We start from the raw sequence: 13,928 nt of genomic DNA, 5'->3' as shown, positions 1-13,928 counted from the left end.
TGCTATCCACTACCATGATGTCCTATCCTCCGACCCAGAGTATTATAGATCTGAAAATGGAAAAGACTACCTGACCTCCATGATGTCTCAACCAGGTCATCTCTGCGATTGAATTCCTAACAAATAAATTACCACCAGTTTTTGGTAAGAAATGGTATAAAAAAGTTAATTCTTTGCAGATTCATGTCTTGTTGAAGGGCGTTTACTTTGTTGATGACACTGAGGTTGTGTAAACATGGAAAAATGGCAATTTTATCTTTCACTTTGATTTTAACTAAATTCAGCCTGAAACATTTTTTTCAAAGTGTGAGTTACTCCTATTATTAAGCGGAAGAAAATGACTAAGTGTCCTAAAAATTCATGGTATTCAACTTCGATAAACATCACATCCTGTGGCTAGTTATTTATTTTTTAAAATCTTGTCTGCTTCCCCCCCCCCCAAGACACAGAAATAACACTGAATTAATGTTTTGCATTTTTATAAAGTAAACAAAACGCGAACAAATATTAAACTGATAGAATACCCAATAAAAAAGAGTTTAAAAAACATTTAGACAGGACAAAAAAAAAAAAAATAAATAAAAAAAAAAGAAAAAAAATAAGAAATTACCTAAAAGAATACAATATGCCAGGAATAAGTGCTGGCATATGATTGGTTAGAGCTCCAGGTAGGACTTGAACCAATTCCATTAGCAAACCAATGCATCCTTGACGAGTTTTCACACTCTTCTCCTTCATTTGTTTATGAATAGCTTTTACTATATTAGGAACTTGTGCTTGAAGCATTGCTACTGGGCTGGAAAACAAAACATTTGCATGAAAATATTTTGGTGAAAAAGGATGTTTATGTAGAGATATTTGTAAATACAATCTATACTCCTATAAATTCGTTTTTCTTTTGTGTGTATTGATATTCATATTAAAACCACTATTTTCTATTTAGTTAAAAAGAAAATACAATTTTCTTATATATGGGTAGTGGCATTGCATTCACTAGCAAAAGATCTAGCTAATTTGCATATTATTTTAAACATTCATTTTAATTTCCTATTAGTTGCTTCGGTTTTCTAATGGGATAATCATCTTTAGTTAACTATTACATGTAATTATATTCATGCAGATACTCTACATGATTTATACTTGCATAATATTTGTGTAAAAAGTTTATAGTAGACACAACATTGCTTCCATATATATTTATGTATACGTATATATATTTTTGTTTTACAAATTTTGCCTACCAAACTCCTCCTAGAGTTTTTGGTCTACACACATGAAACTTCATATATAAAGGTATTTGAATCCACGCAAAACTTTATATTTGGGTTTTAGCACAGAAAAATCGGTGCAAAAGTGTGAAAAAAAAAAAAAAAAAAAAAAATGAAATTTGCCAGGTGAAGGTCAAATGCCGGCATTACAAATGCATAACGTAGTTGATATTGGTTCATGTTTTAATTTTTAGTCTTGCAGTAAACATATTTTCATAGCCCAGTAATTAACGGCAGAGGCAAAATAAATCATGAGCTGAACGTTTTGGTTTCGATTCTCGGTGGTGGCACATGAGTTTTTTTTTTTTTATATACTTTTTAAATCATTACTATATATTGCATCCTATCTATCTATCCATCCATCTATTTATATATCTATAAAAGTGAAAATGTCTGTGTCTTTTCTCTAGTTAAGGAAGACTATTACACAGAAAGGCATTACTTTACATATTCACATAACGTTATGAACAGTACATAGGGCCCGAGCAAAGCCGGGCAGAACTGCTAGTGTTAGATAATATACAAAGTGATGCCTATAAACATTTATAAAGATTTTACTTAAGTTGGAGATGATCCAAATAACTTTTCTCCATCTTTCCTCAACTAAACCGAATTAAACCAGCACTAGAAATGAGGTATAGAATAAATATAAAATATAGTTTTAAATAAGAGATGATCACTCCATTCCTGTTCCCAGATAGTCTAGTGTTTTTCACCAGAGCCAGGATCTCAAAAAGGGAGATTCCTAAATAGATATCTGACCATAAATGTAATTTGGTCTCTTCCAGAGATATTGTTAGAGATTTGACATGGGTGATACGACGCTAAGGTGTGCAGAAATGCAGTGAATGTTAAAAAATAACTCAGAAGAAAAAGTAATGAGAAAAACATTGTGGATCGAGTGAAAAAGATTAGTATAGTACAATTGAAAATTATTGAAAACTAAGAAATGTTAAAATATTTTTTTTTTTTTTTTTATAATGTCCAAATTTTCAGTATAGAAACATACCTTTATCAAGGGTCTATGTAAAATGTTTTTTTCTCTTCATATTCTAGTGGTACTAACCTCAGGAGAAACTAATTTAAAATTTCCTGCTCGACCTAGTGTATACACATTGAAGTTGAAAAACTACAACCACAAGTGAAACAAGGCATCATTTTATCATTTAAGAAATATTTTAACATTTCTTGGTTTTCAAAGATTTTCAATTTTAACATTATGAAATATTTTTTTAAAGATGTGAAACACACTACTTATTAATATAGTATGTTGGAAGTATAATACATATAATCCATTGTCATAATGGAATTTACGTATCATTAGACTGGGCTAATGTTTAAGAAAACTGGTAGGTAGAACTGGGATGACAACAATAAAAGCACATGCACATTTCAGATGGATTTTTGATCTCCGTTCTTGTGTCCTATAAAAATGATCTGAATTGTAATTATCGAAAACAAAGGCTTACATTCCAGATTGGGGGGTTAGAATAAATAATTAAATATTTTAAATATTTACATTTCAGAAATGTCGGTTGATGTCTTTATAAGACATGGATAACAAACAACAGGAGAGAAAGGAAAATGGTAGACAGACAGTCGTCCAGCGTAACTGACATTTTTCCACTGTCACCTGCTACACACATCCACCCACCCATCCTTACAACTAAACCCAGTTGCTTCATTCCCTCTCTCCCTTGTCTATGGACAAAAGTTAATTGTAAATAAACTTTGATGTTGACAAAATTCGTCTGTCGATTTTCAGAACAATGACAAAAAAATTATCAGGCGTATATATAATTTCGTAAGCATTTGAAAAGTGTAAACTAGAAAATTATATATACATTCAATAACGCAACAGAAAGAAAAGAACAGTCAAATTTTCATATATAAATGCATGTAGTGATTTGTATTACACCCAAATTACTTCTTTAAAAATAAAATAAGATTCAGTTTTTAATTATACAAAAATATTAAGGAGACAGATTTTACAGAAAAACCTGTCCATCTTTGTGGGTAAAAATAGCATAAAAAAATAAACACTACTTTTGCTAATCTATACTCCTATAAATTTTTTTTTTTTTTTGTGTATTGATATTCATATTAAAAATTATTTTTTCTATTTATTAACTAGCTGGGGTACCCGGCGTTGCTCGGGTGTAGAGGGGTGATATAGTAAAGCTATTGAATAACATAGCCCTGAAAATAAGTTTAAATTGAGTGAGTACCGATGTGAGCGCAAAAAAAAAAAAAAAAAAAAAAAAAAAAAAAAAAAAATTAAAATCGCAGCAAGTACCCGTGGACACAGCTACTGACTTGAAAATGAAAGAATGGATAAAAACAGGAAAATCTAATCGGGCAGAAAAAGCACATTTGTTTTAAATGAAATAACTTATTAAAAAAAATATCACATTATGTAACCCAAATGTTTAAACTTTTTGTTTTTAAAATTACAAAACTTAAAAAAAAGGAGAAAAAAAATACTGTTACGTGTCGTTATGAAAAAAAAAAAAAAAAAAAAAAAAAATGAAAATAAATCAGTTATAAAAAACGAAGTGAAATAACCTTCATAAAAATGATTAGTTAAAAGAAAAAAAAAAAAAATGTTATGGCAAATCCTGTTTAATTGTTAAATATTAAAAAAATAAAATATAAAATAAAAAACACCGTTAGGACCTGACCTCGTTAATCACTGCCCAATGACGTTGTCAGTGAGATAATACTGCTTTTATTTTTATTTAAACCAATTCAAGAAAGAATGAATGCAGCTCATGCGTACTTGTCAAGATTGTTTAAAAAGGAAAAAATTTTTTCCAACCTTCTCTAGTTTCAAAGGTCTATTTCTATAGGAAATAATTGACCGTTTTTTTTTCAAATTTTCACTCAACAGAGGCATCGCTTTTTCAGATGGTACCAGTCTCAAACTAGTCTGATGCATGTCAAAAGTTTTTAGCGGACATATGCACAAACAAACAGACGGTTATCTTTCATATAATAAAAGAAAATATACAACTTTGTTATATGTCGGTCATGAAATTGCATTCATTTGCAAAAGTTCTAGCTAATTTGCATATTCTTTTAAACATTCATTTTAATTCCCTAATAGTTTTTTTCGGTTTTCTTACGGGATGATCATCTTTAGTTAACTATTACATGTAATTATATTCATGCAGATATTCTACATGATTTATACTTGCGTAAAAACTTATACATAGAAAGAAGTTTGTGTTTACTATGTTTAGGGAGGAGTATATTTGTTTAAAAAATTTTGCCAACCAAACTCCTGTCAGTTTTTGGTCTACAGACATGAAACTTAATATATAGGGTATTTGAACCCATGGAAAATTTTATATTTGGGTTTTAGCTGGGGAAAAATCAGTGAAAGAAAAAAAAAGAAAAAAGAATTTGCTAGGTGAAGGTCAAACGACAGCATTATGAATATGCATGCGTAATGTAATAGCTATTGGTTCAGGTTTTTTTTTAGCCTTGTAGCAAACATGTCTTCATAGCTCAGGCATTAACGTCAAAAGAAAAAGTAAATTATAAGCTAAACGTTTTGGTTCTCGGTGGCGCAGGAGTCATTTTTTTTAAGAAAACTAATTACTATATATTGGGTTTAATATAATAAATAGGAAATCTGCATTAATCAAAATATCATATTTACGTGTATTTTACGACCGGGTGGCCTGTTAGTATTTTTACAGAATTTAGGATTACTAAGGACACATTTTTGGATTATTTAATGCACAAAGTATTAATTATAAATGGCTCCTTGCAAATTAATTGCTTTCTTGCTGATAATGAAAATGTATAAACTTCAGTTATCTATGTCTCTAAAAGTGAGAATGTGTGCATGAGAGGACCATTTTCAACCTATATATATTCAACAAATTTTTGATCTGCAGACAGATGAAAACTTAATTAGTTTTCATCTGTAAAAAAAAAAAAAAAAAAAAAAAAAAAAAAGGGGGGGGGGGCTGCTAAGGGGTCAAAATTGAAAAATTGGTTGGATGGGTCATTGGATTTTTATCTGTTTATCAACTGTTTCACGACTGAGCATGTGCGAATCGTTCACATGATAGCTTCCTTATGTTAAGAATATGCAGGTTTGAAAACGCTTTTTAAAAGATCATGGCAAGCTGGCCTAATGATTATTGACTCACTGTTTTTAGGTTTTGGTTTCAATATCAGCTAGAGTATTTTTTATTTAAATTTTTTTACAAGGAGAACTTAAGAAAAAAACCCTCAATCGATAGAGAATTGTCTTTATAAAAATGAGTATTTTAGTTAATGAAATTTAACTAGGAATTGCAGTTCAAAGCAGACACCATTTTTAGCCATTATCAGACATTTTTGTCCAAATTAATTTTATATTTTATGAAAATTCTACTTTATTATTTTCTGTAATTTTTTGTATGCACTAATATTTTTCAATATCAAGTAAATACTTAAGTTATAATAGCCATGTTTCACTACCATGTCTATATGCATTACATTTTCTATGCAGGTTTATTGCAAAACAGACACTGACAGAGGATACTTTTATTCTAATTTACCCCCTCCCCCCGCACCTCAATCTGAAATGGAAACTCACCCATCTTCATGATCCATAGAATCTGGTCCAGATGAAACAGCTGGTTTAGTTTGGCGAAGCAAAGTGATATAAGCATGAAAAATGTCAGCCTTTACATTTTCTTCCCTCTCTATGAAAAAAAAAAAAAAAAAAAATTGATTAATTCAAATAAAATATGAAAACTTAACATCTATTTCATGACAGGCCACTTATGCTAATTTAATTGTGAGAACAAGTTATATTGATAAACAAAGATGGATCTATTCTTAAGACGTATTAATTCAATTTGTGTTTGAGGAAAATGTTATTTCAAATTGAAACAGAAGTTATGTAATGAGTAGGGCTGGGACAACAGCATATTCTTTTCATTGTTTTGACTCTAGTGTGTATCTTGATATCTTGTATGCTTTTATATAGAGTGATGTGGTTCTCGGTTGATTAACTGTGTTGGATATATACTCGAGAGTCAAAACAATATTCTGTTGTCATAGTCCTAGTAATGAGTCACTTATTAAGACGAGTGAACACATGTAAAATACACATTAACAGAAAATTAAAATTATACAAAATATTACATTGAAAAAATACAAAACATTAACATTGAAAAGTTGTACAGTTTTGTAGATATCAAAAAATGCATTATGGAGTGCTGTGGGTATTAAATGACTGAACAAATAATTTAAAATGTAGGTGCATCAGTTCAAGTGAAAACTTGAAATCTTTTTATATTTTCCCATACAAACTATTATTACTTGGACTATTGTTCTCATCTCTGATGCCTGTACTAAAAATTGAACCGCAAACGGATTGCATAATTATCAAAACTTTTATCCAATTTGCAGCACGTCCACAAAGACTCATGGCACAATGTATAAAAGGGTATGTTGATCAAAATGCGAAAAGAACAGCCAAGATTAAAACAGTAGTCATAATTATACAATTAACAAATTTTCAATCCTCATCTTAAAAAAAAATTGAAACATTCCAATTTTTTTTTTTTTATTAAACAAAAACTGCTATTTGGTTAAACTACTTCTATTATTTGAACCATTCTCACCTTGATTTGTATATTCACAATGTCTCAGTTGATCTAACATTTGACTTTCATATACATCTTTAAAATTGGGAATCTTCTATTCCAATTTGAGATTTGAATTATGGCACATCAACCTTATAGGCCATTTTGTGCTACACAATGTGTTTGTACAAATAATCATTCAACAAGTTCTAGAAAATTATTGAACTGTATCTAGTTTTCCTATAACAGCTGAAAGTGATTTAAAAAAAGAAAAAATGAGAGGTAGGCAGATTTTTTACTGCATGGGGAGATATCGTACCTGATAGTATTTCTGGCAAGGGTTCATTTCTATATTTGCTTTTTTTTTTACAGTCTATTAGAATATGTTTGATTCTGAGTAGTTGATCACAGAAAGTGCACAGAGTTACAGCTTCTGCTTTGAGTAAATCTATATATCTATAAAAGCGAACGTGTCTGTGTGCGTGTATATTTCCCTATGCAATAACTCAATTTTAAGTCTACAGACTCGAAATTTGATATACAGGGTACTGAGATTTGGGAAAATCGTTGGGATCGGTTTTCGGCCAGAAATTTGGCTGTTAAGGGGTCAAACTTCAACGATTTGACCTTTGAGAACTACCAAACTCCGACAATTTTGGGTCTAAACACTTGAAATTTTAGATATAGGTTCCTTGGATATGGATTTAACTTAATAACTTGATTTGAGCCCAAAACAATAAATGTTAAGGGGTCATAATAGGGGTCAAAGTTAAAAAAAAAAAAAAATTGACGTCTGCGGTATCTACCAAATTACTCAGATAATTTCTGGTTTAAACATTTGAAATTTGATATAAAGGGTATTCAGAGATAGGGCAAGCTTTTTAATTGGTTTGGGTCAAAAATTTTTAGTTACCAATATATAAATACATGTATGTATGCAGGTCTGCCTAAAACTTTTGACAGAGGCGACGGATTTTATCAAAATCAGTATCGTTTTAAAGTCCAGCCTTTCAGACGATAAATATCGAAAAATTGGCTAAAAATATTAATATCTTCACCTTCAACTGGGAACTTTTTTTACAGGGGGGAAGGGGGGGGGGTCGCTTTTTTGGCCGATATTTTTGAAAGTCATCCTCTCCTTTAGATTGTCTAGCCTTAAGTTTAAAAAATGTCACTTCCGGTTTGGCGGTGGTCGTAACAGCATAGACATCAGTTTTTTCCTCCTTTGCAATACGGGTTCGAGCCTGCATTCCTACTAGTTTTTTTTTTTTTTTGCTCAACAGACATCCAAACACCCAGGCAACGCCGGGCTGAAATGCTAGTAGTATATACATGTTAGATATGTATGGGTAAATATGAACTGGGCTAGTTTTATTACAGATTTATGTCTGAGATTACATCAGTCAAACATTAAGATGAGAACAGTATTGTAACTGATTTCAATAATAGTTTTAAGAGACATGTGTGAATTTACATCTTTAAGAAATTTTTTTAATAAATTTAATGACATAATATAACACCCACCTTTGAATCTTGCTATTAAAGCAGCTGAAATACTCTTATAGAACTCTGGTAACATTTCATGCCAACTTCCAATAATAGCATCCAGGCACTTGGCTGCAGCACGGCGTACTTTCCAACTCATGTCATCATCATCACTGTATTCTTCTTCTGAGTCTCTAAAATTAGAACATTAAAAAATACAATGAATTCATAGTAACACAAGAACTTGTTACTGATGTTTTTTTTTTTTTTAATTTTATTCACCTCAACAAGATATCATCACTGAAGAATAAGGAGCTACTGTGATAAGGGTCAGATTTATATGGGGAATCTAGGTGAGGAGTTGACAGAAACATGTTTATTTACATTACATTTAAATTCTGGCATATTCATAGTACAGACAACAGAGCAGGAAGGGGTGGGAATTAACAGTTGAGTGGATTGAGGGCATTTTTTTTTAGGGGGTACAAATACAGTAAGATCCGTGGAGCACAATTTGCAGTCAAATCTGTTGTATCTCTTTACCAAAAGCCATGAATTATAAATTAAGATGTACAAATTTCATGAACAAAACTAAGTATTATAGTGGTATTTAAATATAGCTTTGAGAGCAGGCATTTTCCTACCTCCTCACCAAAGGGGAACTTAATCTACTTTTTTGCGGAAAACTTAAATGCGATATTCGTTTTCAGCATATCCAAAAACCTTAAAAGGTAGTCATTTTAAAGAAAAATGTTAAGGTGGAAACAAGGTAAAAATTTACAAAATGCATCGCAATAAAATTCTTTATCGAACCGCCTAATTATTATTTAGATATCCTCAGTTAAAAAAAAAAAAAAAAAAAAAAAACTGGTTTGTTTTACAGATTCGAAAAAATGGTCTTAATGAGTTAAAAATAAATTCAAGTTTCACAATATATTTTATTTAATTGTTAGGTCAAAGTACAGAATAGTTAACAAAACACCCTTCCTTCCCCATGTAAAGAATGGGTTTCTAAATAACATTATTTCAGTATGATAGCATAAGTGCACAAGTACCTTTTATTTGTTATATATATATATTTTTTTTTACCAGAAAAAAAAAAAAAAAAAAAAAACTACCTTAAGTACAATATAAATATGATAACAAAAACGCATGTACTTAGTACATTTTTTTGTTTTTTAACGCTTTTAGTACATGTGTACTAAAAGCGTTAAAAACAAAATAGTATTGTTTGGAAATCACATTTGAAAAACTTAATTTTTTTAAATTGACAAACTCGGAATAAAACTTTTCTGCTTTCAAAACGAAAGCAGAAAAGTTTTTTTTTTTTATTTTTAAGAGAATATAACAAAACTCGCTTTAGTCAACTGAGCCGTTTTCCCTCGTTAAACGGATTTGAATTTCTATAAAGTGATAACATTTTAAAGACATTTCCGCACAATAATTATCAAATATTTACATATTATACATGAAAATAATTCTGAAACTTGTCTATATGAAAATGGATGAGATATACCGATTTATCTTATCAATTTTGAAATATTCCTCGTCAATTTTGCTCGGTCGTAACTTTACTTCCTGTGGTCGTAAAAATATAAATCAAAGTCCAGTAGAAATGGATTTCTATGCTTATATAGCCTGTAAAATTTTAGCCATATCCAATCCAATTCGACCTATATATAAATTGCTGTGGCTCAATTTGGTGTAATGGAAAATTCTAATAAAAAGAGAAAATACATGTTTCTTATATTCTTAGTACAACAATCCACTCCAACAAAAAAAAAAAAAAAAAAAAGGAAAAGAAAAAATAGTACTCTTGCAGAATTGGATCCTGATCCTCGGGATTACCGTCAATCATGGCTTGGGCTCGACCAACAATCAGTGGATAAAGCTGAACTTAGCAAAAATGTTGAAATGCTAAATGTTTTTTTTTTGCTTTGTTTTCTGTATACAAAAATGTGAGTTAGTAATTAATATTTGGGTGCGGGGGGGGGGGGGGGGGGGTTACTATACACAGATTCGAAAAAAGTTGTCCAAAAACAAATAAATGAAAGCAAAGGTAAGGTAAGTTACGTTTCTACCTAACTGGATAATTGTTTAGTGCTTTTATGTAATGTAAAATGTTTAAGCGGCTGGAAAAACAGAAATGGTTGCAGACTCTGTTGAATACGCTAAGTTTGGAAAAGTAAGTTGAAAACTAAAAACTATACAATACAGTGTCAAAAACCCACCGAATATGTTACCATGACATAGGCTGACATAATCGGTGGGTTTGTGACAGTATTTTGTATAGTTTTTTTAGTTTTAACTCACTTTCTCAAACTTAACGTAATCAACAGTGTCCGCCACCATTTATATCTTTCAAATACACCGATAAAGTTTTTCGAGCCGACTAAACGTTACATTAAATGAAAAGGGTTCGAATTACTAAACACGGACAAAGAAGTTGTCAAAAAGTAAATATATAACAAATAAATGTTATCAAAGGCAAGAAAAGTAAATGTTCTACCTAACTGGATAAGATTGTAGTGTTTTTATGTAATGTATAATGTTTAATCGGTTCAAAAACATGCAGTGTTTATCGGTATATTTGAAAAATACAAATGGCGGCAGACTATTGAACACGTTAAGTTTGGGGAAATTTTTAGGAAAATGAGTTTAAACTAAAAAACTATACAAAATACTGTTAGGAACTCACTCAATATATGTTACTGTGACGTAGGCTGACATATAATCAGTGGTTTTAAACTTTTGCTCGATACAGATGACTTTTAAGAGTCACTTTTAGTGATTACCTGGTTTGAGGATATTATACAACTAAATGGCAAATCTGCCCCAAAAATCCGGTATTATTTTACTTTAAGGCCCGTCTCATGTTCGTATATAACGAAATATTTTATTGTAGATTTCAGTGTACTAAAAACGAATCTGCAAACCGTTTCCGTCGCAAAAAGAAAGTTTTCATGATATGAAGAAATTACTTTTTCGAAAAGTGTGTGATCACTTTTCAATGTAAATTTAACTTAGAATGAGCACCCACTTTCTGGCCACCTGAGAGAGGGGCAATTTCTGTGTGTGTGGGGGGGTGTTGGCGGCCAACACCCCCCACCCCTCCAACCAATTTAAACAGGTAATTTTAAAGGATTTTCCAAGGGTAGAAAGAACCCCCCGCCCCAAATCGTGGCCACAAAGTGGGTGATCATTTTACGTTAAATTATTATGGAACAGTGATCCTTCACTTTTTTAAACTAACATTTCTTCATATCTTGGAAACTACTCGTTTGCCTTAATTATAAACGTTATTTTCGTTTTCAGCGACCCCGAAAACCTATAAGAGTGGTAATTTTAAAGGAATTTTCGAGGGTGGAATAATTCTTCATATTTACTCATAAGAGTATTCTAACAAACAGGAAGTTTGTGAATGACGCATGCAACTAATTTGCACCCTTATTTTCAATGCACAAATAGGGTTTTACTTTGATTTTATTTTTTTTTTCAATAAATAATTTTTATATCTACAGATACTAGTGTTTCATGCTTACAAAATCGGTGCAATAGTGATAATTACTGCTGGTCACAGGACTAACAAAGGCAACCTTGGTTTTATTCATATAATTTTATTTAAAAATAATGAGGTGGAGGAGTTTAAAAAAAAATCACATACTTCATGTTTTCAATCTAATCTTTTCCTAACTAAACAATTTAGACATTTGTTACATCAATTTTTAAATAACACTCATAAAAATTTGGATATATGCATTTAAAGTTCCAAGAGGGTTCTTTCCCCATGGCCCACATAGAAGTGGGAGGGGGGGGGTACATAAGATATTCAATATATTGAGAGTAACAGATTCAGGACCACTCATATTGTCTTTAGCAAATTTTTTATTTGGCATATGAATTTCATAAAAATAAGATATTTACAATTTTAAAGGGGTGAGTGGATGGGTGGGTTATGCCTTCATCTAGAGATTTAGAACTTATCTGTCCCTATAAACTTTACATCATACAATTAGATTTTGTGTAGATTCGATAACCTTTCTTTTTATAGAGAACACACTAACAGAGTTTTATTTACCTTCTCTCCAAGTTAGACACAAGGTCATGTGTCGTTTTGAAAGAGTTTCTGCGAAATGAATTGGATTCGAACTTGGTATACCCAGTTGAAAATTTATCAAAATCGTTGCTCTCAATGGAAAGAAATATCAGTAAGATCTGATGTAATTTATGTTTGTAAAAATGTATTAAGCCTAAAACTTACTCATCCTCGTCCTCTTCAAGTCCTGTATCCATAGATTCTTCATCGTCATCATCATAGTTGTAATTAGGATCATAACAGATGTAGTTTAGACAGATAGGAGTTATCTAAAAGCAAAAAAGAAAAATATAAGATTAAAAAACAGTTATATAGGAAATTGTAGTGTAAAAAAAAATTGAAAGTTGCATTTTCTTTTTTTTTTTTTTTAAACATGAAAATTGTCAAAGAAGGAAATTAGAATCATATTCACAGTAGTTATCTGGGATCCTTACATCAACAAGCAACAGATTTTTAATTTAGATGGACTGGCATGCTGTTTATTAATTTTTTGGCTAAAAATCTTCAATCTAATAGAATTGCTGCAACAAAAGAAGTTGACTAACCAGAATGGCCAATCATTGTCTCAAAAGATGGAATTTGTTGATAAGGATAGGAATGTTTTGAATAACTAATTTTGAAGATATTCAAGTGATAAAAAAACACTTTATTTCCAAAGAAAGTTAAATTCTTAAAGATTAGTACTAAAGTTAACTAATTTGTATTAGTGAAAAGTGAATGACCTTACCTGCTCCACAAATGGAGTTATTTCTTTAGGACAACGACGAACAAAAGACTCAAATCCCTGCAAGCAATATTCTCGTAATTCATCATCTTCTTCGTTGCAAAACCCCACCACAAGAGGAACCATTTTGTCAAGGTATTCACCAAATCTGTGACCAGATTGGCGGCTAGAATAAAGAGTAGCAAAAATAATAAAAATAGATGAGCATATTACTTCTACATTGTGAAGCACTTTAACATACTTCCTAACTTTCAGTGTGGCTGCTACCGGAAGCAGTGACGAGACAAATCAGTTCCTACACTTTTGTTCTTCAGTATTTCTATTGTGAAGCGGTTTATCGAAATAAAATATAAGAAAAGGATATTATCGAAAAGTACACGAAAATTAAAATCATACAGATAAAAATAACAATTAGCCTTTATTTGATCTTTTATCAAAATTAAAAATGAGTTTTCATTTTATAAGAAATGTTTATAAAATTATAGAAATAAAATTATTGAAATCAAAATAAAATTTCAAACATCATAAAAAATGGTATATATTATTTAATTGGAATTCTTTTGAGATGAGTAATGTGTATACTTTATTTGCAGACTTATCTTTATAGTTGTTTCTTCACAATGTTTCAGCTAACTATTAACAACCTGATGAAGGCCAGAGGAATAGTTGGCCGAAACATCATGAAACAACTATAAAGATGAGGATAATAATCTGCAAGCAAATAAAATATCATAAAAAAAGTATACAATACATAACATTATAAT

The 13,928-nt window shown here is 30.7% G+C and overlaps 1 protein-coding gene across 2 annotated transcripts in view; it reads right to left on the bottom strand.

Moving 5' to 3' along the window:
* LOC145294026 (cullin-associated NEDD8-dissociated protein 1-like) overlaps positions 1-13,928 on the bottom strand; it is a 172,911-nt gene that overhangs the window by 82,684 nt on the left and 76,299 nt on the right. For both annotated transcript variants that reach the window (XR_013869806.1, XM_080140993.1), the window contains exons 9-13: positions 13,168-13,330; positions 12,606-12,709; positions 8,384-8,538; positions 5,863-5,971; positions 611-796 (exon numbers count right to left, since the gene is read on the bottom strand). Coding sequence is in view for 1 of the 2 variants with exons in the window: in XM_080140993.1 (XP_079997119.1) it covers positions 611-796; positions 5,863-5,971; positions 8,384-8,538; positions 12,606-12,709; positions 13,168-13,330 (717 nt within the window). In the remaining variant the exon portion in view is untranslated. The remainder of the gene's footprint in view (positions 1-610; positions 797-5,862; positions 5,972-8,383; positions 8,539-12,605; positions 12,710-13,167; positions 13,331-13,928) is intronic.

Source organism: Euprymna scolopes, chromosome 15 (assembly GCF_053919585.1).
Source record: "Euprymna scolopes isolate OS-2025 chromosome 15, ASM5391958v1, whole genome shotgun sequence".
Lineage (NCBI taxonomy): Eukaryota > Metazoa > Mollusca > Cephalopoda > Sepiida > Sepiolidae > Euprymna > Euprymna scolopes.
Note: the sequence above shows the minus strand (reverse complement) of the source record. Positions and strands in the feature narration are given on the sequence as shown.